The sequence below is a fragment of the Pongo pygmaeus genome, chromosome 2, assembly GCF_028885625.2.
Source record: "Pongo pygmaeus isolate AG05252 chromosome 2, NHGRI_mPonPyg2-v2.0_pri, whole genome shotgun sequence".
NCBI lineage: Eukaryota > Metazoa > Chordata > Mammalia > Primates > Hominidae > Pongo > Pongo pygmaeus.
This window is the reverse complement of record NC_085930.1, coordinates 46,024,688-46,045,865: the sequence shown is the minus strand read 5'-3', so window position 1 is coordinate 46,045,865 and position 21,178 is coordinate 46,024,688. Positions and strand designations below refer to the sequence as shown.

General features: G+C 38.8%; 1 protein-coding gene across 1 annotated transcript in view; it reads left to right on the top strand.

Annotated features, from left to right (window-relative positions):
• Window positions 1-21,178, top strand: part of CFAP44 (cilia and flagella associated protein 44) — a 152,830-nt gene that overhangs the window by 128,732 nt on the left and 2,920 nt on the right. The window contains exons 29-34 of the mRNA XM_054480666.2: window positions 7,099-7,209; window positions 9,069-9,199; window positions 10,248-10,364; window positions 11,288-11,489; window positions 18,528-18,688; window positions 20,592-20,726. Coding sequence (XP_054336641.1) covers window positions 7,099-7,209; window positions 9,069-9,199; window positions 10,248-10,364; window positions 11,288-11,489; window positions 18,528-18,688; window positions 20,592-20,726 — 857 coding nt within the window. The remainder of the gene's footprint in view (window positions 1-7,098; window positions 7,210-9,068; window positions 9,200-10,247; window positions 10,365-11,287; window positions 11,490-18,527; window positions 18,689-20,591; window positions 20,727-21,178) is intronic.

The window sequence follows — 21,178 nt, the reverse complement described above, 5'->3', positions numbered from 1 at the left end:
CATGTCTTCTTGGTAAATTGACATTTTTGTCATTATATAAGGTTTCTTTCTGTTTCTGGTAATTTTCTTTGCTCTAAAGTCTATTTGTCTGATATTAATATAGCTGCTCCTACTTTGCTTTGATTAAAATTTGTATAATATTTCTTTTTCCATCTATTTACTTTGAATTTTCTTGTCATTAGATTTGAAGTAAATTTCTGGTAGTCAGCATATGACTGGATAATGTTTTTCATTCACCCTGGCAATCTCTGTCTTTTCTTTGGTGTATTTAAACCATTTACATTTAATACAATTGTTGATATTTTAGAGCTTTTCTGTTATTTAACTTTTATTTTCTGTTTATCTTCTCTGTTTTCTTTTATAAAATTTTTCCTGCTTTCCTGTGGGTTACTTGAATATTTTTGGGGATTCTATTTTAATTTTTGTAGTGTTTTTGAATGCATCTCTTCATATAACTGTTTAAGTTGTTGCTCTTTATATTTCGTTATATATACATAATTTATCCCAGTCTACCAATGTCATCATTTATGCCAGTCTACCAATGTCATCATTTTACCATCATTTTACATCATTTTACCAGTTTAAGTGAAGTATAAAAACCTTACTTACCATTACATCCCTTTACCCTCCCCCATTTATAATATACTTGTATAAATATTTCCTCTCCATGCATCTAGAACCACATTAAGTAATGTGATATTTTTGCTTCAGTCATCAAACATAATTTAAACACTCAAAGAGAGGAGAAAAGCCTGTTGTATTTACCCATATTTTTGCTTATCATGTTCTTCTTTTCTGATGTTCCAAGTTTCCTTCTTTTATTGTTTGCTTTCTGTTTAGAGAATTTTCTTTATCCATTATTTTAGGATAGGCATGCTGGTGACAAATGTTCTTATTTTTTTAAAAAGTCAGATAATGTCTTAATTTTTCCCTTTTTAAAAGACATTTTCACTTGGCATAGAATCCTAGGTTGATACTACTTTTCTTTCAGCACTTGAAAAATCATTGTGTCATTTCCTTTTGGCTTCCATGGTTTCTAATGAGAAATCCACTGCTATACAAGTTGTGTATCCCCTATAGTTAATATGTCACTTTTCTGTTGATGCTTTCAAGACTTTTTCTTTGTCTTTAGTTTTCAGAAGTTTGATTGTGATGAGTTTTGGTGTACATTTATTTGGGTGTCTCCTGTTTGTAATTCAAATTCCTTAGCCTGTCTTTTGGCAAATTAGGGAAGTTTTCATCCTCATTCTCTTTCTTCACTCCTTCTGGTACTCTGATGGCATAAATATTAGATCTTTCATTATAATCCAAAAGGCCCCTGAGGCTCTGGAGTTTTATTTTGTTTTGTTTTTGCTCTTTTCTTTCTGTTGTTCAAATTGGACGATGTCTGTTGTTCAGTCTTTACATTTATTGATTCTCTTCTATCTCCTTTCTATTCTGCTGTTGAGTTCATTCACTGAGTTTTTATCTTGGTGTGTTAGTCTGTTCTCACACTGCTGATAAAGACATACTCAAGACTGGGAAGAAAAAGAGGTTTAATTGGACTTACACTTCTACATGGCTGGTGATGCCTCAGAATCATGGTGGGAGGAAAAAGGCACTTCTTACATGGTGGTGGCAAGAGAAAATGAGAAAGATGCAAAAGTGGAAACCCCTGATAAAACCATTAGATCTTGTGAGACATATTCACTGCCATGAGAACAGTATGGGGGAAACCGCCCCCATGATTCAAATTATTTCCCACCAGGTCCCTCCCACAACATGTGGGAATTACAGGAGTACAATTCAAGATGAGATTTCAGTGGGGACCCAGAGCCAAACCATATCATTCCGCCCCTTGCCCCTCCAAATCTCATGTCCTTACATTTCAAAACCAGTCGTGCCTTCCCAACAGTCCCTCAAAGTCTTAACTCATTTCAGCATTAACCCAAAAGTCCACAGTCCAAAGTCTCATCTGAGACAAGGCAAGTCTCTTCTGTCTATGAGCCTGTAAAATCAAAAGCAAGCTAGTTACTTCCTACATAATATGGAGCTACAGGTATTGGGTAAGTAAAGCCATTGCAAATGGGATAAATTGACGAAAACAAAGAGATTACAGGGCCCATGCAAGTCTGAAATCCGGCAGGGCAGTCACATTTTAAAGCTCCAAAATGATCTCCTTTGACTCCAGGTCTCACATCAAAGAGGTGGGTTCCCATGGTCTTGGGCAGCTCTACCCCCGTGACTTTGCAGGGTACAGCCTCCCTCCCAGCTGCTTTCACAGGCTGGTGTTGAGTGTCTGCGGCTTTTCCAGGTGCACGGTGCAAGCTGTTGGTGGATCTACCATTTTGGGGTCTGGAGGACAGTGGTCCTCTTCTCACAGTTCCACTAGGCAGTGCCCCAGTAGGGACTCTGTGTGGGGGCTCTGACCCCATATTTCCCTTCCGCACTGCCCCAGAGGTTCTCCATGAGTGCCCCATCCCTGCAGCAAACTTCTGCCTGGGTATCCAGGCATTTCCAAACATCCTCTGAAATCTAGGCGGAGGTTCCCAAACCTGAATTCTTGACTTCTGTGCACTCACAGGTTCAACACCATGTGGAAACTGCCAAGACATGAGGCTTGCACCCTCTGAAGCCATGGCCCCACCTCTACGTTGTTCCCTTTCGGCCACAGCTGGAGCGACTGGGATTCAGGGCACCAAGTCCCTAGGCTGCACACAGCACAGGGACCCTGAGCCCTACCCAAGAAACCATTTTCTTCTAGGCCTCCAGGCCTGTGATGGGAGGGGCTGTGTGAAGGCCTCTGACATGCCCTGGAGATATATTCCCCATTGTCTTGGGGATTAACATTCCCTACGACAATGGGGAATTAACAGTCATCAATTTACTTATGCAAATTTCTGCAGCCAGCTTGAATTTCTCCTCAGAAAATGCGTTTTTCTTTTCTATCACATTGTCATGCTGCAAATTTTCCAAACTTTTATGCTCTGTTTCCCTTTTAAAACTGAATTCCTTTAGGCTGGGTGCGGTGGCTCATGCCTGTAATCCCAGCACTTTGGAAGGCTGAGGTGGGCGGATCATGAGATCAGGTGATGGAGACCATCCTTGCTAACACAGTGAAACCCCATCTCTACTAAAAATACAAAAAAAAAAAAAAAATTAGCCAGGCGTGGTGGCGGGCACCTGTAGTCCCAGCTACTCGGGAGGCTGAGGCAGGAGAATGGTGTAAACCCAGGAGGTGGAGCTGGCAGTGAGTGGCGATCGTGCCACTGCACTCCAGCCTGGGTGACAGAGCATGACTTGGTCTCAAAAAAAAAAAAAAAAAACCACACACACACACACAAAACTGAATGCCTTTAACAGTATCCAAGTCACTTCTTGAATGTTTTGTTGCTTAGAAATTTCTTCCACCAGACACCTTAAATCATCTCTCTCAAGTTCAAAGTTCCACAAATCTCTAGGGCAGGGGCAAAATGCCCCCAGTCTCTTTGCTAAAACTAACAAAAATCTCCTTTACTCCAGTTCCCAATAAGTTTCTCATCTCCATCTGAGACCACCTCAGCCTGGACCTTAGTGTCCATATCACTACCAGACTTTTGGTCAGTCATTCAACAAATCTTTAGGAAGTCCCAAACTCTCTTACATTTTTCTGTCTTCTTCTGAGCCCTCCAAACTGTTCCAACCTCTGCCTGTTACCCTGTTCCAAAGTCGCTTCCATATTTTTGGGTATCTTTTCAACAGCGCCCCACTCTACTGGTTCCAATTTACTGTATTAGTCCATTTTCACACTGCTGATAAAGACATACCCAAGACTGGGAAGAAAAAGAGGTTTAATTGGACTTACACTTCCACATGGCTGGGGATGCCTCAGAATCATGGCAGGAGATGAAAGGCACTTCTTACGTGGTGGTGGCAAGAGAAAATGAGAAAGATGCAAAAGCGGAATCCCCTGATAAAACCATTAGAGCTCATGAGACTTATTCACTACCATGAGAACAGTATGGGGGAAACTGTCCCCATGATTCAAATTTTTTACCACCAGGTCCCTCCCACAACATGTGGGCATTATGGGAGTACAATTCAAGATGAGATTTCAGTGAGGACACAGAGCCAAACCATATCACTTGGTTATTGTATTTTTCAGTTCTTAAATTTTCAGTTAGTCTTTATAATTTCTGTTTATTTGCTGAGGCTTTGCATTTTTTCATTTCCTTCAAGTATGTTCAAATTTTGCTCATGGAAGCATTTTTATCATGGCTGTTTTAAATACTTTATCAGATAATTCTAATATCTCTGTCATCTTAGTGTTGACAGCTAGCTATTGGTTTTCTTTTTTCACTCAGTTGGAGATTGCATTAGTCCATTCTTGCATTGCTATAAAGAAATACCTGATATTGGGTAAGTTATAAGAAAAGAGGTTTAATTGGCTCATGGTTCCACAGGCTATAAAGGAAGCATGGCAGCGCCTGCTTCTGGGGAGGCCTTAGAGAGCTTTAACTCACAGCAGAAGCCAAAACAGGAGCAGGCATCTTATAATGCAGGCACAGGACCAGAAGAGTGAGAGAGAAGGCACTACACACCACACTTTTAAAACAACCAGCTCTCATGATGACTCACTCACTCACTATCATGAGAACAGCACTGAGGGGATGGTGCTAAACCATTCAGGGGATTCCTCCCCGATGATCCAATCACCTCCCAACAGGCCCCTCCTCCAACACTGGAGATTACAGTTCAACATGAGATTTGGTGGGAACACAGATCCAAACCATATCAGATATCTTCCTGGTTTGTGGTATGAGTGACTTTTAATTGAATCCTAAAAACTTTCATATTATATTATGAGACTTTGTATCTTATTTAAATCTTCTGTTTTACTCAAATTTCTCAAACACTAATCTGACAAGAAAAGGGATGAGAGTCTCCTTACTGTTGGTGGAGGCAGAAGTCTATATTTCCCATTCAGACTTCATTGTCTCCCAAGGGATGGGGGGCCTCTTTGATACTGCTGTGTATGGGTATGAGTTCCAGCTCCACATGTAGTTTCTGTGATCAACATGGCGGGGATGGCGAGTACTTATGGATAATGATGAAAGTCCTGACTCTCTATTAATGTTCTTCTAATACCACCCCTGAGGGTAGAGGGGAGAGTACCTTATTACTAACCTTGGGAGTGGAAGTCCAGGCTATCACATGACCTCCACAGGCATCTTGGTGGTGAGGGTGGGGGCGAGGCTGGTTACCAGCCAGCATGAATAAATGTACTTGCTCCCTACTTGACCTTCTCCAACATCATCCAGTGGGAGTGTTGGGGCACCTAATTACAGCCCTGTGAGGGTGGATGTCTAGCCTCCCCACTTAACCTTTGCTGATTTAGTTGGGGATTATACCAGAGTTTTTCTGTGGTTTTTGGTTGGAATAGAATAGTTACTGTCTAAAAGTTTTCTCTCCTGCTAGGCCGCCCCTTTCCTGGTCCTTTGGCTAGAGAGAGCAAGGTTTTGTTGAGGCTGTCTGTATCTGTAGATCTGTTGGTGTTTCTAGGCTGCCAACTTATTCTTCTCCAAGTCTGAGATAGATGAGGCTAAAAGAATATCCAAGGAACTCGCCACATTGGTGTTCCTCAGGTTCTAAGGAGCACAGTTGCTCTACTTTCTTCTCTACATTTTTTTCAGAGTCTTCTTATGTTTGTTTTGCACATAATGTTTAGCTGTATTTATAAATTGTAAGTTGGTGATCTGTAGTTCATAGATGGCCTCAAGGTGTTTTAAAAGAAAGTGGGGCAGGTTGGAGTGGAAAGGTCTACAACCCCTTATCCAAAACCCTTGGGGACAGATGTATTTTTGTGTTCAGAAATATTTCTGAAGATATTATATATGATATTATAAAGAAATCATTCCTGACATTTATTAAAAACAATAAGGCAGACTTTATTCAGGGGACTACTATAATGGCGTTTTGTAGCAGGGAAGAGAGATGGGGCTGAACTCAGAATACAACAAGGACAAGTGGAGATTTATAGCCAAGGAACAGAGCGGGCGTCAGTGGACAGAAAATTACTAAGAAGTAGGGTAATTCTTCACTAGACTGTTTGAGTAGGACTTTTGCTGAGGGCAAGCCAGGTGATAAGATAATAAGGGTGGAGCGATGAGGAATTTGATTAGGTATTAAGTTCTCTCCATTTGGAGAAGTGGGAAATTTTTTCTAAACTAACTTGCAGGATTCTTGCTAGAATTGGACTAAATAGGTTAAGGACACAGCTCAAGGTCAGGAACTAGTCAGAAAAAGGACTCAGAGAAGCCTGACTCAAGTTGGGTCAAAGGAGAGAGTCTTTGTCAACATGATACCACTAGCAAGTTCTGGTACGGAATCCCAAAATCAAACATCTTAGTACTTCTGCAGCAAAACATGAATATTCATATCAAATTAAATAAAGACTATAAATGTCATTACTTCATTTCAGATAACTTATGAAAATCTTTTCAGGGCCAGGCACAGTGGCTCAAGCCTGTAATCCCAGCACTTTGTGGGGCCCAGTTGTGAAGATCCCTTGAGCCCAGGAGTTTGAGATCGGCCTGGGCAACATGGCAAAACCCTGTCCCTACAAAACAAACAAACAAACAAAAACCAAAAATTAGCTGGGCATAATGGTGTGTGCCTGTAGTTCCAGCTACTCAGAAGGCTGAGGTGGGAGGATTGCTTGAGCCCAGGAGGTAAAGGTTGCAGTGAGCCGAGATTGCATCACTGCACTACAGCCTGGGCAACAAAGCCAGATCCTGTCTCAAAAGAAAAAAGAAAAAAAAAAGAAAAAAAATTTTTTTGTCTGATTTTAGAGCATCTTATGAGTTAGGAATTGTGGGTCTATTTCACTAACTGTGTGTTAGGTGGACTACAACATCTGCAGCTTGGGAACTTGGTCTCAGCCCCCTCTGACTTGCATTGATAGTAACTGCACAACCTTCTGCAGGCATTTGGGTTTGTGTTCTTTGTGTCCTTAACCATTTTAAACTCTTATATTGAGTTATTTTGCTAGTGACTGACTCACTGGAAAATAGTTTACTTTAAAAATCTAGTATTTAATATATAAGCTTCTTTGTTAACAATGCCCTCCTCTTTCCATAGATGAAGATGAGGAGAGTGAGGAATCAAGTGAAGAAGAATCTAGCTTGGAGAGTGATGAAGATGAGTCTGAATCCGAAGATGAGGTTTTTGATGATTCTATTTGCCCAACAAGTAAGTTAGATAAAACCACGTGTTCTCTGTGAAGTGTGAATATTGATTGGCAATACTGAGAAGGCCCTTTTTTGGTTTCTCTGTTCTCTGATAATTCAAAAAAAGGATAGTTTAAAATGTACGATATAGAGTCTAATGAATACCTTTTATTAAGTATAAGGATATTAATTTATTTATTTGAGACAGAGTTTAGCTCTGTCACCCAGGGTGGAGTACAGTGGTGCAATCTCGGCTCACTGCAACCTCCATCTCCCGGGTTCAAGCTATTCTCCTGCCTCAGCCTCCGAAGTAGTTGGGACTACAGGCGCATGCCACCACACCCACCTAATTTTTTTGTATTTTTTTTTAGTAGAGACAGGGTTTCACCATGTTAGCCAGGATGGTCTTGGTCTCCTGACCTCGTGATCCACCTGCCTCAGCCTCCCAAAGTGCAGGGATTACAGGCGTGAGCCATCGTGCCCAGCTAGGATATTTATTTCTTTATTCAATAATGTTCAACTTCTACTATGTGCCAGGCACTTATCTGATACTAAGGATACATCAAAGTATAAAACAAACTCCTCCATCCTCATGGAGCTTATAGTCTAGTGGAGAAAGACAATAAATATAATAAGTCAATTAAACAGAATCTTAGAAGGTGGTACATACTATGGGAAAATAAATGAAGGGAGTGCGGGAGTAGGGATGGAGAGGAACGTTGCTATTTCCAATAGTATGGTCAGGGAAAACATTAATGAATACTTTTGGGGGTTCTCTAGGTGATTTATTATCTGTTCTCTTAGGCAGCCATTTATGAGTGACAAATAATATGCAGACAATTGACAGTTGATTCAGAGTTATAAATTATGTAGCAAGTTTAATTTTATAGAGAAATGCCAGACTGTAATTTACATATATATTTTACAGTAATCTCCCTTTTTGACAAACCTATTCAAATTTTTGTGTTGCAAATCTGTTTTGTAAGGGCATTTTGACTAGTTTCCTGGAAATGCTTGACAATTTACATTCACTGTTTTCACTGGTGAAACCAGTCTGGAGCAGCCAGACCAATTTCTTACAGTCTCAATAGATGAACGGTTCAGTAGAGAAAAAACAAGTTTTGGGATCTGTAATTTGTTTTTCTAGACATTTCAAATAAAGTTTTAATTAAATTTTAAAAGTTTAATTTCAGATAAAGTTTTTATCTTGTTTTACTTTTGAATACAAAAATATTTATGAGTCTTTAAAATCATAATATTTTTAAATCTTTAAAAATCATAATATTTATGAGTGAAATAGAGCACAGAAACCTTCTAATGCCAACTCATTATTTTTTAGCAGGATAATTAAATGGCTTGAAGAATGACTCACAGTTAGTATGGTGATAGCACTAGGGCTAGATCTAAGCTTCCTGAATTCTATTTTAGTATTCCATTTCTATATTCTCTATTACTTGGTGGATAAAGATGGCTCTTAGTGTGATATTGTGGAAATAATAGAGGGATAATGCACTTGAATCCCATTCTGTTATGTACCAGTTATGTCACCTCTCTGAGACTTAAGGTATTCACCTATATATGGGAACAATAGTTTCTGCCTTGCAGGGTCTATGAGCCTTGAGTGAGATAATGTACATAAAGGGCTTAGCACAAAGCCTGCTTCAGAGTACTGTTCACAACATCAATACTATTATTATTTTATGGTTATTAATAATACTAATACTTTCAACCTGGAACAATTAAGCCATAGGTATCTTAAAAGCTGGCTAGAGTGGATCCATAAATAGACATTATTGATTCTGAATCTTCAAAGTTCACAATTTTAGTACTACCACATTCCATAACAGATGAGGCTGGTTTTTACTTTAATTCTCTTGGCAGATTGTGATGTGGCTCTTTTTGAGCTGGCCCTTCAACTTCGAGAGAAAAGGCTGGACATTGAGGAGGCTTTAGTTGAAGAAAAGAAAATTGTTGATAACCTCAAAAAGGAATATGATACATTATCAAAAAAAGTATGGTGATCTGTCTACTTATTTATCCTCTCAAAATGCTACACATCCTCCTAGCTATAATATTGCCTTTTTATAGCAATGACAATATTAGGACTTCTCAGAAAAGAAACATTTCAAATGTTAAGGGCAGGTTTTTTCCTCCCTAAATTGTGTTGGGGGACATTGCTTTTTTAATCATTGGACTTACTTTATGTCAGTCATTGGTCCCCAGACTTTTCTGATGACTTTATAAGTAAAAAAAATGAAAATGGAGCCCCTCCCCATACAATAAATGTATATGTATTTATAAATTGTTTTTATGAACTATTATATCTTTTGTACAATAGGAAACATCCACAAAAACAGAAATTAAATAGAATGATATAAAAATAAATAGAAATAGAAACTCTGACATTTTCAATTTATACCCCAATAGATGATTTTGTTGATCATCTGGGGTGCATGCATCCCATGTTGGAGACCACCAATTTCTGCCTTAATCTGCTCACTTTCCCTTTTAGGTACTCTTGTCTAGAGCAACATCACTTAACTTCATTCATGTTCAGAAATATTTTTGATGTATTATTTCTCCTCTTGCAAACAGGAAATGATTTGGAAAACTTTCAGGTTTTCTAGGACGTGGAGAATGTGCTTTAGAAATACTATAGTTAGCAGTTTCATTGCTTTAAAGCACTGAAACTTTCTTTAATTTGTTGAAGTCATGACCAAAAAAGACTCCTGCCATTCTGTCAAAGACATTCCATGCTGATGGGCTGCTTTTCATGCAGAAAATAAAAGGGAGATGAGGACATGTCTTCTGGGCTCTTATTCACAAAACTTTATAACTCTGGAGTCATAGAAATGATTGAAGAGTGACGTGGATCATAACTTGGCAGAAAGAAAATAATATGCATTCCTGAGTTGCAAACTGGGATCATGCACTTAATCACAGCCCAACAAAGCAGATTCTGCTCATGCTTTACTTCCTCCCAAGATGTCTTCATTCACCATCTTTAGATGTATGTTTATTGAGTCTTGTCACCATTTCACGACACGGGGCTTTCTACAGGTGAAAATTGTGGCAACTAATCTGAATGCAGCAGAGGAGGCCCTGGAGGCTTATCAGCGAGAGAAGCAGCAGCGGCTGAATGAACTGCTAGTTGTGATTCCGCTCAAGCTCCACCAGGTGATGCATCTGGGGAGGCTGCTCCATCCTGTCCAAGAAGAGTCATCACACCCAAGCTTTTCAGAGAAAGATTCATAGTTCACTAATGGGGAGAATCGTGGTTCTTTGTTGAGAATTCCACCCGTAGAATGACACCTACACTTGTCTTATCCACTGTCAAATTGTTATAAAAGAGTAACATCAAAACATGCATATTTCCCTATGGCCCATTAGCACTTTGGAAATCAGTCATTTCAAGTCGAGAGAAATGAGGAGCCTATGATTTAAGAATGCAGTGGCTCAGAGGGTGAAATCTTGGCTCTTATACCCATGCCACTTTTCACACCATCTTTATCTATACATGGACTAATCATGCTAAAACGACCTTTGCTTAGTCTCTACTCATTGGTGAGGGAGGTCAAGACAAAAGGAAAATATTTTGTCTTTTTTACTTTTCTTGTTTATTTCTATTTGAATTGCAACTTATATTAAATTGCAGGAATACATATCATTAAGAGAAAAGGCTCATTGTATTCTCCTTTGTCAGGTTAAGAGAAAAAGCTGTATTTTAGGAAAACAACAACAGCAACAAGATCAGCCTTATATATGTTTTGTGTAACCTGACCCAAACTGGATGAGCTAAATGTAGCAGTTTGCCTAGTATGCCCACCGTGAAATGTTTGTCACATCATTATGCAGTACATAATAGGCATGATCTGTGTGGGAGGATTTGCTATCCCCACAGAGGTGTGATGTGGCTTTCTATCTGACAGCATCTTTCTGTGTTTGCCTGGCCACTGTTACTCAGTAAGGAAGATGGAGAAGCCCAAAGGCAAGGAGCTAAACAAGGGGCAGAGAAGGAAGTGCGCCTCTTATGCTTTCTGTTGCAGTATACAAAATCTGTGTTTTTGTCTATTTTCTTTTGATTTCCTTTATGCTTGTAGATAGAGTATGTGGTATTTGGAGAAATACCTAGCGATCTTTCTGGTACTTTGGTCTTCTCTCACCACGCCTTGAGACGGCTGCAAGAACGAATCCGTGAGCTCCAGGAGGAAAATTCCAAGCAGCAAAAACTTAACAAAGAATGGAGAGAGAGACGTAAACAGCTCATCCGAGAAAAGAGAGAAATGACAAAAACCATACACAGTGAGTATCTAAGCCCACGGCCTCGCTAGTAAGGTTTGTTGGTAAGAAAGGGAATTATCCAGGCGACTGTCTCCAACTGTGAAAACAGTAATTGGAGACTCAGAACCACTGAGAAGGGAAACAAGAACACCACATCTTCTTACTCGCCATTTCTCCTGATGCCATGAAAAGTTCACTTTCCTATTTTAAAGGGAGAACTCTTTCGTCATAGAATCATCTTCTCTTTGTGTATGATTAAAATATAGAATAATACAATAATAACCCAAGTGCAAGACTACCCAGCTTAAGAAAGAAAACGTTGAGATACAATCAAAGCCCCATCTCTTTGGAATGCGATTCTGTGGCTCCTTCCTCGGGGTTCACCACCAGGTATGCAGACATACATATGGATGTGTCCACGCACAATATGGAGACCTACCTTGCATGTTTTTAACTGTGATGATATTTATATCATTTTGTGGTTCACTTTATTAAACCAACTTTTGAGTTATCCATAAACTACAGATAGTTTATTCACTTTACTGCTACAATATTCCATTTATGAATATTAAAGATTGTATTTCTTTAGCCTCCTATTGATGGATATTTAGGATATTTCTTATTTTTCATTATTATAGACAATGTTACAGGAAACCTTCTTGTGCACATCTCCCTGTGCACATGTGTGAGAAGGTGAATCCTAGTACTGGGTCTCTGGGTTACAGAGGGATATGTACATTTTCAGCTCTCCTGGATATTGCCAAGTTGCCCCCAAAGTAGTTGAACAAATTTCTCCTCCCCTGGCAATGTGTGAGAATTGCCCAGGCTCCATATTGTCATCAACACTTGATATTATCAGAGTTTCATATTTTTGCCAGCCTGCAAGATGTTAAATTATATTTCATTGTGGTTTTTATTCACATTTTTTGATTGCTGGTGAAGTTAAACATCTTTACATACATTTATTTGCCATTTATTTATTTTCTTTTCTGTAACTCGCCTGTCCTATCCTTTGTCCATTTTTGATTTCTATTTTTTGTTTTTAAATTGATTTTAGGGAGTTCTTAATATATTCTTTTTGTCCATTAAATGCACTGCAAATCTCTTCTAGTTTGTAGCTTGTCTTGTCTTTTTTCTTTTTTTTTTTTTTGAGACAGGGTCTCACTCTATCGCCCAGACTGGAGTCTCACCTCTATCGCAGTGGCGCGATATTGGCTCACTGCAACTTCTGCCTCCTGGGCTCAAGCAATTCTCCTGCCTCAGCCTCCCGAGTAGCGAGGATTACAGGCGCATGCCACCACGCCCAGCTCATTTTTGTATTTTTTAGTAGAGACGGGGTTTCTCCATGGTGGCCAGGCTGGTCTCAAACTCCTGACCTCAGGTGATCTGTGTGCCTTGGCCTTCCAAAGTGCTGGGATTACAGGCGTGAGCCACCGTGCCTGGCTATCATTTTTTTTTTTACTTTTCCAGTGTATCTTTTGGATACAGATGTTTTAAATCTTAGTATAGTAATTTTTTACCAATCTACTTATTTATGGTTTGTGCACTATGTGTATGTGTGTGTGTCTTGCTTAAGAAATCCTTTCCTATTTTGAGGTCATAAAGGTATTTTTTGGTCTAACCATTCCACTACTGGGCATATATCCAAAGGAAATGAAATTAGTAATCAGTATGCAGAAGAGATATCTGCACTCCTATGTTCACTGCAGTATTATTCGCAATTGCCAAGACACAGAATCAACCTAAGTGTCCATAAACAGATGAGTGGATAAAGAAAATGTGGTATACGTACACAATGAAATACTATTCAGCCTTAAAAAAGAGGGAAACCCTATTATGTGCAACAACATGGATAAACTTGGAGGACAATATGTTAAGTGAAATAAGAGGCACAGAAAGAAAATACCACATGACATCACTTATATGCAGAGTATAAAAAAGTTAAACTCATAGAAACAGAATAGAATGATGGTTGCCAGGGTCTGTGGTTGTGGGCTGGGGTACAGTTTGGGGAGATGTTGGTCACAGGATAAAAAATTTCAGTGAGATCCAAAGAACAATTTCAAGAGATCTATTGTATACTGTGATGACTATAGTTAATAACAATGTGTTATATTCTTGAAAATTGCTAACAGTAAATTTTAAGTGTTCTCACAACAAGAAAAAGAAAGTATGTGAGGCAATTCATAAGTTAATTAGCTCAATCTATCAATCTAGCCATTCCATAATGTGTGTGTATTTCAAAACAGCATGTTGTACATGATAATATATACAATTTTTGTCAATTTAAAAAGATAATTTTCAGTAGTTTCCTAATTAGTAGTGCCCTTCACATTTGGGTTTTTAACCCACTTAAAGTTGAGGTATATAGTATAAGATGTATAGTATAAAGATAATTATCTTTTAAAATACTTTAGTAATATTTGATATGTGGAACATGCATATAAGCAGTGGAGTATTACAACAGAATGAACCCACCCACCCAACTTCTTAACAATAATATTACCAACACTGTAACATCTATCTGTGTGAATTCTTTCCATCCCATTCTCTGTCTCCCCATATTCAGAGATAACCACCATTCCCGATTTTATGTTTAGCATTCCCTTTCATTAAAAAAAAAGTTATAACATATTTACATGTATTTCTAAATAATCTATTGCTTTAGAACTTTGTAGAAATATTATATCATATGTAGCCTTTTGAAACATACTCTCATTTAAGATTTTCATAAGAGTAGATGTGATATAGCATATAGCTGTTGTTTGTCTTCATTATAAAATATATGATTCTACTAAAATTATTCATTCTTCTGCTGACAGTGGCATTTAAATTGCTTTATGTTCTTTTGCTTTGACAGTTCTGCTATGAAAATTCTTGTACATGATATATGTTTACAAGAGTTTCTAAAAATATAAGGGTTTCTACCTAAAAGAAACCTAAAATATAGGTTCCCACCTAAAAGTAGAACAGCTGGGTCGTAGGGCATATAAGTGTTTAACTTTTTAAAAAATGTTAAATTCTCTTCCAAAATGATTATATCAATTTACACTCCAATCAGCGGTACTTAAGAGTCCCCTTTGAGCTACATACATCATTGAAAATACATAATCTTATTAGACTTTGAATTTTTGCCAAACTGGAAAGTATAAAGTGGTAACTCATGGTCTTAATTTCATTTTCCTAACCACTAATAAGGTTAAGCATATTTTGTATGTCTTTGGGTCTTTAATGTTTCCTATTCTATAAAATGTCTGTTCATGTATTTCGTTCATTTTTCTCTTGATTTGTTTGCCTTTTAAAAAATTGATATGTAGGAATTATTTTTTTTGATACTAATCCTTTGTTGGTTATGGGTTTTCCAAATATCTTCCTTTGGTTTTTTGTTTTCACTGTTATGGAGGCTTTTTAAAGATAATTAAAAACTTGTTTTCAATTTTTATTTTTTGTGGGTACATAGTAGGTATATATATATATATTTATAAGATATATGGGATATTCTTATACAGAGATACAATGTCTAATAATCATATCAGGGTAAATGGGGTATCATCACCTCAAGCATTTATCTTTTATGTTACAAACAATCCAATGTTACTCTTTTAGTTATTTTAAAATGTACAATTAAGTTATTATTGACTATAGTAACCTTGCTGGGCTATCAAATACCAGATTTTGTTGATTCTATCTAACTGTTTTTGTACCCATTAACCATTCCCACATCCCCCACCTCCACTACCTTCCCAGACTCTAGTAACTGTCATTCTACTCTCTATCTCCATGAGTTCAGTTGTTTTAATTTTTAGCTCTCACGAATAAGGGAGAGCATGCACAGTTTGTCTTTATGTGCCTGGCTTATTTCACTTAATGTAATGACTTCAGTTCCATACATGTTCTTGCAAATGACAAGATCTCTCTCTCTTTGAGACAGGTCTCACTCTGTCTCCCAGGCTGGAGTGCAGTAATGCAATCATGGCTCACTGCAGCCTTGACCTCTCGGGCTCAGGTGATCCTTCTGCCTCAGCCTCCTGGGTAGCTGGGACTACAGGCATACACCACCATGCCTGGGTAATTTTTTTGCATGTTTTTGTAGAGATGGGAACTTGCCTTGTTGCCCAGGCTGGTCTCAAACTCCTGGGCTCAAGCAATTGCCTGTCTCAGCCTCAGAAAGCCCAGGATTACAGGTGTGAGTCACTGTGCCTAGCTGGATCTTATTTTTTAATGGCTGAATAGTACTCCATTGTCTACATGTACCACATTTTCTTTATCCATTGTCTGTTGAGGGACAGTAAGTTGCTTCCAAATCTTGGCTATTATGAATAGTGCTGCAATAAATATAGGAGTGTAGGTATCTCCTCAATATACTGATTTCCTTTCTTTTGGGTATTTATCTAGCAGTGGGATTGCTGGATCATATGATAGCTCTGTTTTTAGTGTTTTGAGGAATCTCCAAACTGCTCTCCAAGTTGTTGTACTAATTTACATTCCCACCAACAGTGTATGAGGGTTTCGTTTTCTCTACATCCTCATCAGCATTTGTTACTGCCTGTCTTTTGGATAAAAGCCATTTTAACAGGGGTGAGATGATATCTCATTGTAGTTTTTATTTGCATTTCTCTGATGATCAGTGATGTTGAGCACCTTTTCATGTACGTGTTTGCCATTTGTATATCTTCTTTTAAGAACTGTCTCTTCAGATCTTTTGCCCATTTAAAAATTGGATTAGTAGATATTTTTCTATAGAAGTGTTCAGGCTTCTTATATATTCTGGTTATTAACCCCTTGTCAAATGGATAATTTGCAAATATTTTCTCCCATTCTGTGAGTTGTCTTTTTACTTTGTTGATTGTTTTATGGTGGCTTTTGATGAACAATAACTGTGTGATTTTAATTTATCAATCTTTTATTTTAGGGTTAATAATTTCTAAATTTATTTTTTAAATTGCAGTAAAATATACGTAGCTTAATATTTATGATTTTAACCATTTGTAAGTGGACAGTTCAATGGCACTAAGTACATTCATATGATTGTGCAAGCATCACCACCATCCATCTCCAGAACACTTTTTATCTTCCCAAACTCCATATCCACTAAACAGTAACTCCCCTTTTCCTCTCCCTCCACTCCAGGAAACTGCCACTCTACTTTCTGTCTCTGTGAACTTGACTACTCGAAGTACTTCATAATGAGGAGAATAATACAGTATTTGTCTTTTTGTGACTCATTTATTCTATTTAGCATAATGTCTTTCAGGTTCATCCATGTAGCATGTGTCAGAATTTTCTTCCTTTTTAAGGCAAATAATATTCCATTATATGTACAGGCCATGTTTTGTTTATACATTTATTTGTCAATGGGCAGCTGGATTGCTTCTCATTTTTTGGCTATTGTGAATAGTACTGTGATGAACATGAGTGTACAAATATCTATTTATGTCTCTGCTTCCATTTCTTTTGGATATGTGCCCAGAATTCGGATATATGGCTGGACCATATGGCTTAGAAGTGGTGAATAACACTGCAGTTAGCTTGTTGTCTTTCTCCATCTCTAGATCCAATGGGGAAGAAGAGGAGAGCCTAGAACACAAGGGTGAGAAGGAATAAGTTCTCTCCATTCTAGGGAGAGCACAGCTCATGGCCGTGGGGAAGGTCGGTAGTGAGCGTTCCAGAAGACTTTATGTCCCTAGTGAGCATTAGCTGGCCTCATCAGCATAGGAGAAGGACACTGGGCTGGCTCCACAATGGAACTGGCAAGGATCAGAGTACATGTTCTGGTATATGAGGCTGCCATGCGAGAGGGCAACCCCTTGTATGGGGGTGGGGCTAGCCGAGGGGAAATCAAAGCTCTTACTGAGAGACGCCAGGCAGGCAGCCACAGGCCAGCACACATGTGCACATCATCCATTCATCATTTCATTTGCGTCACTGATTAGATGGCCACCACATTATACATGTCCATGGGGCACTAACATAGAATAGAAAGTGAATAGCCCCTCCTGGATTGTGCATAATGGCAGCCATGCCAATTGTACTATTCTAATTCAAACGCAAATTGTAACAATTATGCCCAAATACAAATTTCTGCACTATAAAAGAATTGAATCATCTTGCTGCATATTAAGGCCTTCAAACTTTGCTTAGGGGACAGTCTGGACATTGAGAAAGTCCTGTTACAAGATTATGTTTTCTTGGAGAGGTGTTCTAGTGTTCTCACATTGGGGAAAGACAAAAACAAAAGTAAAATATATTGCATGTTAGATATTACATGTTAGATAATTGCTAAGAAGAAAAATTAAAAATGGATTGAGAAAAAGAGTGCTGAGGTCCATGAGAGGCAGGGAAAACCTCCATGGAAAGACAGCACGTCTGATAATATGTAGTTATCCCTGGCTAGAGGATAAGAGCCTTCTCTTAGTCACAGCTCCAGTATCAGCTTGCTTTTAGAAAACGGGCTGGGAGGAGCAAGCCATGTGGATCTCTGGGGAAGAGCAGTTCAGATCGGAGGAAATGAGGCTGGGGTGAGCCTGGCATGTTTGAGAAGTGCAGAGGAGGCCAGTGTGTCTAGGGTGGTAAGGAGGAGAGGCATGAGAAAGCAGGGGGAAGAGAAGGCACGGTAGGCAGGCCGACCATGCGGGGGCCTCCTGAATTCCCAAAGGGATTGTCATTATTTACCTGGAGTAAGATGGAGACTTCTCTGAAGTGCCTGCTCTATTCTTAATACTAGATGCTGTAAAGTGCCATATTTGAAAAAAATTGACAAGCTCTTAATCTAGTTGGTGCCTGTTAACAGTGTCTGAGGAGGGGCAGATCAGTCCGTAAGCCAGTTGGGAACATTGAGTCAGTTTTACACAGGATTCAGAAGGTGAAAAGATAATACTGAATGGGCATTTTTAAATAAGGAAAGCAGCAGGCAAAAAAGTCACAGAAGAAAAATCACTGATGATATAAAATCTTTCACCGTCTTGCAAAAGCAGTTCCTTAGGACGTTATTGTTCCCAGTGTTCATTTATAACAATGGGAGCCATTGAACAACCTGAGCCAGTGACTGTCTTCTTTTAGAAATGGAGGAAACAGTCCGGCAGCTCATGATCAGCAAGTTTGGCCGTGTGGTAAATCTAGAAGCCCTTCAGACGCTTTCTGTTAATACAACACTTGAAGAACTGAAGATCAGAAAACTTCGAAAGGAGCTAGCGAATGCAAAGGAGATGAAGATGTGGGAGGTAAGGAGGAGAAGGCAGGTGATCTTTGGTTGAATCTGGCAGGAGGCAAGAAATCCCAGGGAGCAGGAAGTGGTACCCGTGAAGCATCTGTGTAGCTGGAGCTGGTCCGCAAGCCCCCTTTGGCTGCTGCAGAATCTTAGGCCTGTCTCGGCTTCCTTACTGTTCGCTTAGTTAGAGGGACTTGTTTATCTTGGAGTGAGAGCACCAGCACTAGGTTTTGGGGTCCAGGGTGCATATAAATATGATGTAAAATGGTTGAAAGATTATGGAGAGATCCCATTTTGAGGCCTACATTAATGTATAAATGCTCTGCAGCCAAAAATTATATTTAAAAATGCTCAGCATCACTAATCATCAGAGAAATGCAAATTAAAACCACAATGAGAAAATGAAATATCTCACACCAGTCGGGCAAAGAAAATGTGCTGTGTATGTATGTATGCATATATATGTATATAGAATACCATGGATTACTACACAGCCATAAAAAAATGAAATCATGTCCTTTGCAGCAACATGGATGGAGCTGGAGGCCATTATCCTACATGAAATAACTCAGAAACAGAAAATCAAATACTGCATGTTCTCACTTGTAAGTGAGAGCTAAACAGTGGGTACATGTGGACATAAAGATGAAAATAATAAACACTGGGGACTCCAGCAGCGGGGAGGATGGTGGGGTGAGGGTTGAAAAATTACCTACTAGGTACAATGTTCGCTATCTGGTGATGGGTCCACTAGAAACCCAAACCTCACTATTACACAATATATCCGAGTAACAAACTTGTACATGTACACCTGAACCTACATTTTTTTAAAAAGTATAAATGCTCTGACAGTTTTAGAAATGGAGTGGCTATACTCTCAGGCTCGAATTGTATTACTGTATGGTTTTTGCATGCTGTGCCAATTTGGAAATTATGAAACACCTCTAAGTAATAAATTTTGTAACAAGGCATAGACTGTTTGGCTGCTACAGTCTTAGAGGATGTCAATGCCTACATATTGTTCCCTGAGCCATGAGATGAGCCTTGGCCTGGTTCCAGCCTGATTCAGAGGTAGGAGCTTTCACAAAGATTTTATAAGTCCACAAAATCATGAGGACTTCTCCAGTTTCCTGTCTTATGTCATTAGCAGATGGGGTAGGAGGAGAGCTTCCTAGTGCTGTTGTCCAATGGCTCCATCTCAACTTTTCAAATCCAAGATGCACCACTGTACTTTAAAGAAGCAAACAGTGTTCATGTCAGTGGGACTGGTCCCTATTAAGAGAATGTTGACGATAATATATGCAATCTAAAATAATTTGTTGGAAGCCTGGGCAATATAGTGAGACCCTGTCTCTACAAAAAATAAAAAATTAACTGGGTGTGGTGTTGCACACCACTAGTCCCAGCTACTTGGGAGGCTTAGGCAGAGGATCACTTGAGCCCAGAAGTTCGAGGTTGCAGTGAGCAACCGATGGAGCAATAAGAAAACAAAAGAAAGCCATTATACAGATGTGTGGCCATTCAAGCCAGCTACCTTAAGGATCCTGGGCCAAGATTGGGGAAAGATGGGGAAAAAGCAATACAGAAAAGTTAGCTGCTTAAATTATCATCCTTCCTTTTAAGTAATGAGTACCAGCAATCAGTATGCATAGTAATTTCATTCCTCAATAATAGAATGATGTCCACATCTATCTTATTTCTATCTACTCCTATTCTTGAGCATACTTATATTCTTATCTTTAATCAAACCAGGCCCAATGCACTTTCTGTTGCATTTTCGTATTGGCTTCTGATTATATTTTCATATGGGCACATTGCTCCATTTGCCTGATGATTTTGACCAAATCTGGACACTCATTTTTCTTTATTTCTTCTCTTATTCACTACATCTATTTTGCATCTTCCCACCCTGGTAGGAAAAGATTGCTCAAATGCGATGGGAACTGATGATGAAGACAAAAGAACACACCAGAAAGCTTTATCAGATGAATGATTTGTGTATTGAAAAGAAGAAACTTGATTCTCGGTTGAATACACTACAGAATCAGCAGGTATGTTCTTTATCTTCAGACCCTTTTTCAGAATTGAGGAAGCTCTGTCAAAGGTAGCTATTCACAAGAATATTAAGTACTGGCATTTAAACAAACCTTGCTTGATCTTGGACCACTTCCAGACCATCTGCATCCCTGAGGACACTGAGTTGGTGTTAGCCACATTACAGTGGGCCTGAGGGACTAGCTTTATTGAACGCCTGTTGGGTGCCATGAACTCATATAAGTACTAATCAATAGAATTGCCTTGGTCCTGGAGAGGTGTAAGGTTACTTAGGTATAAATAACGACACTATTATACTCCCTGGGTTTGGTGTCAAACATCTATTTCCAATATCTGCATATTTCATTTGACTTGAAGTGGGCATCTTGAGTGGTGAAATCTACCCTGTTTTCTTATTAAAATGCTTGTCACTTTGTGTGGGTTTCAACTTGCTATTACATAATATTTA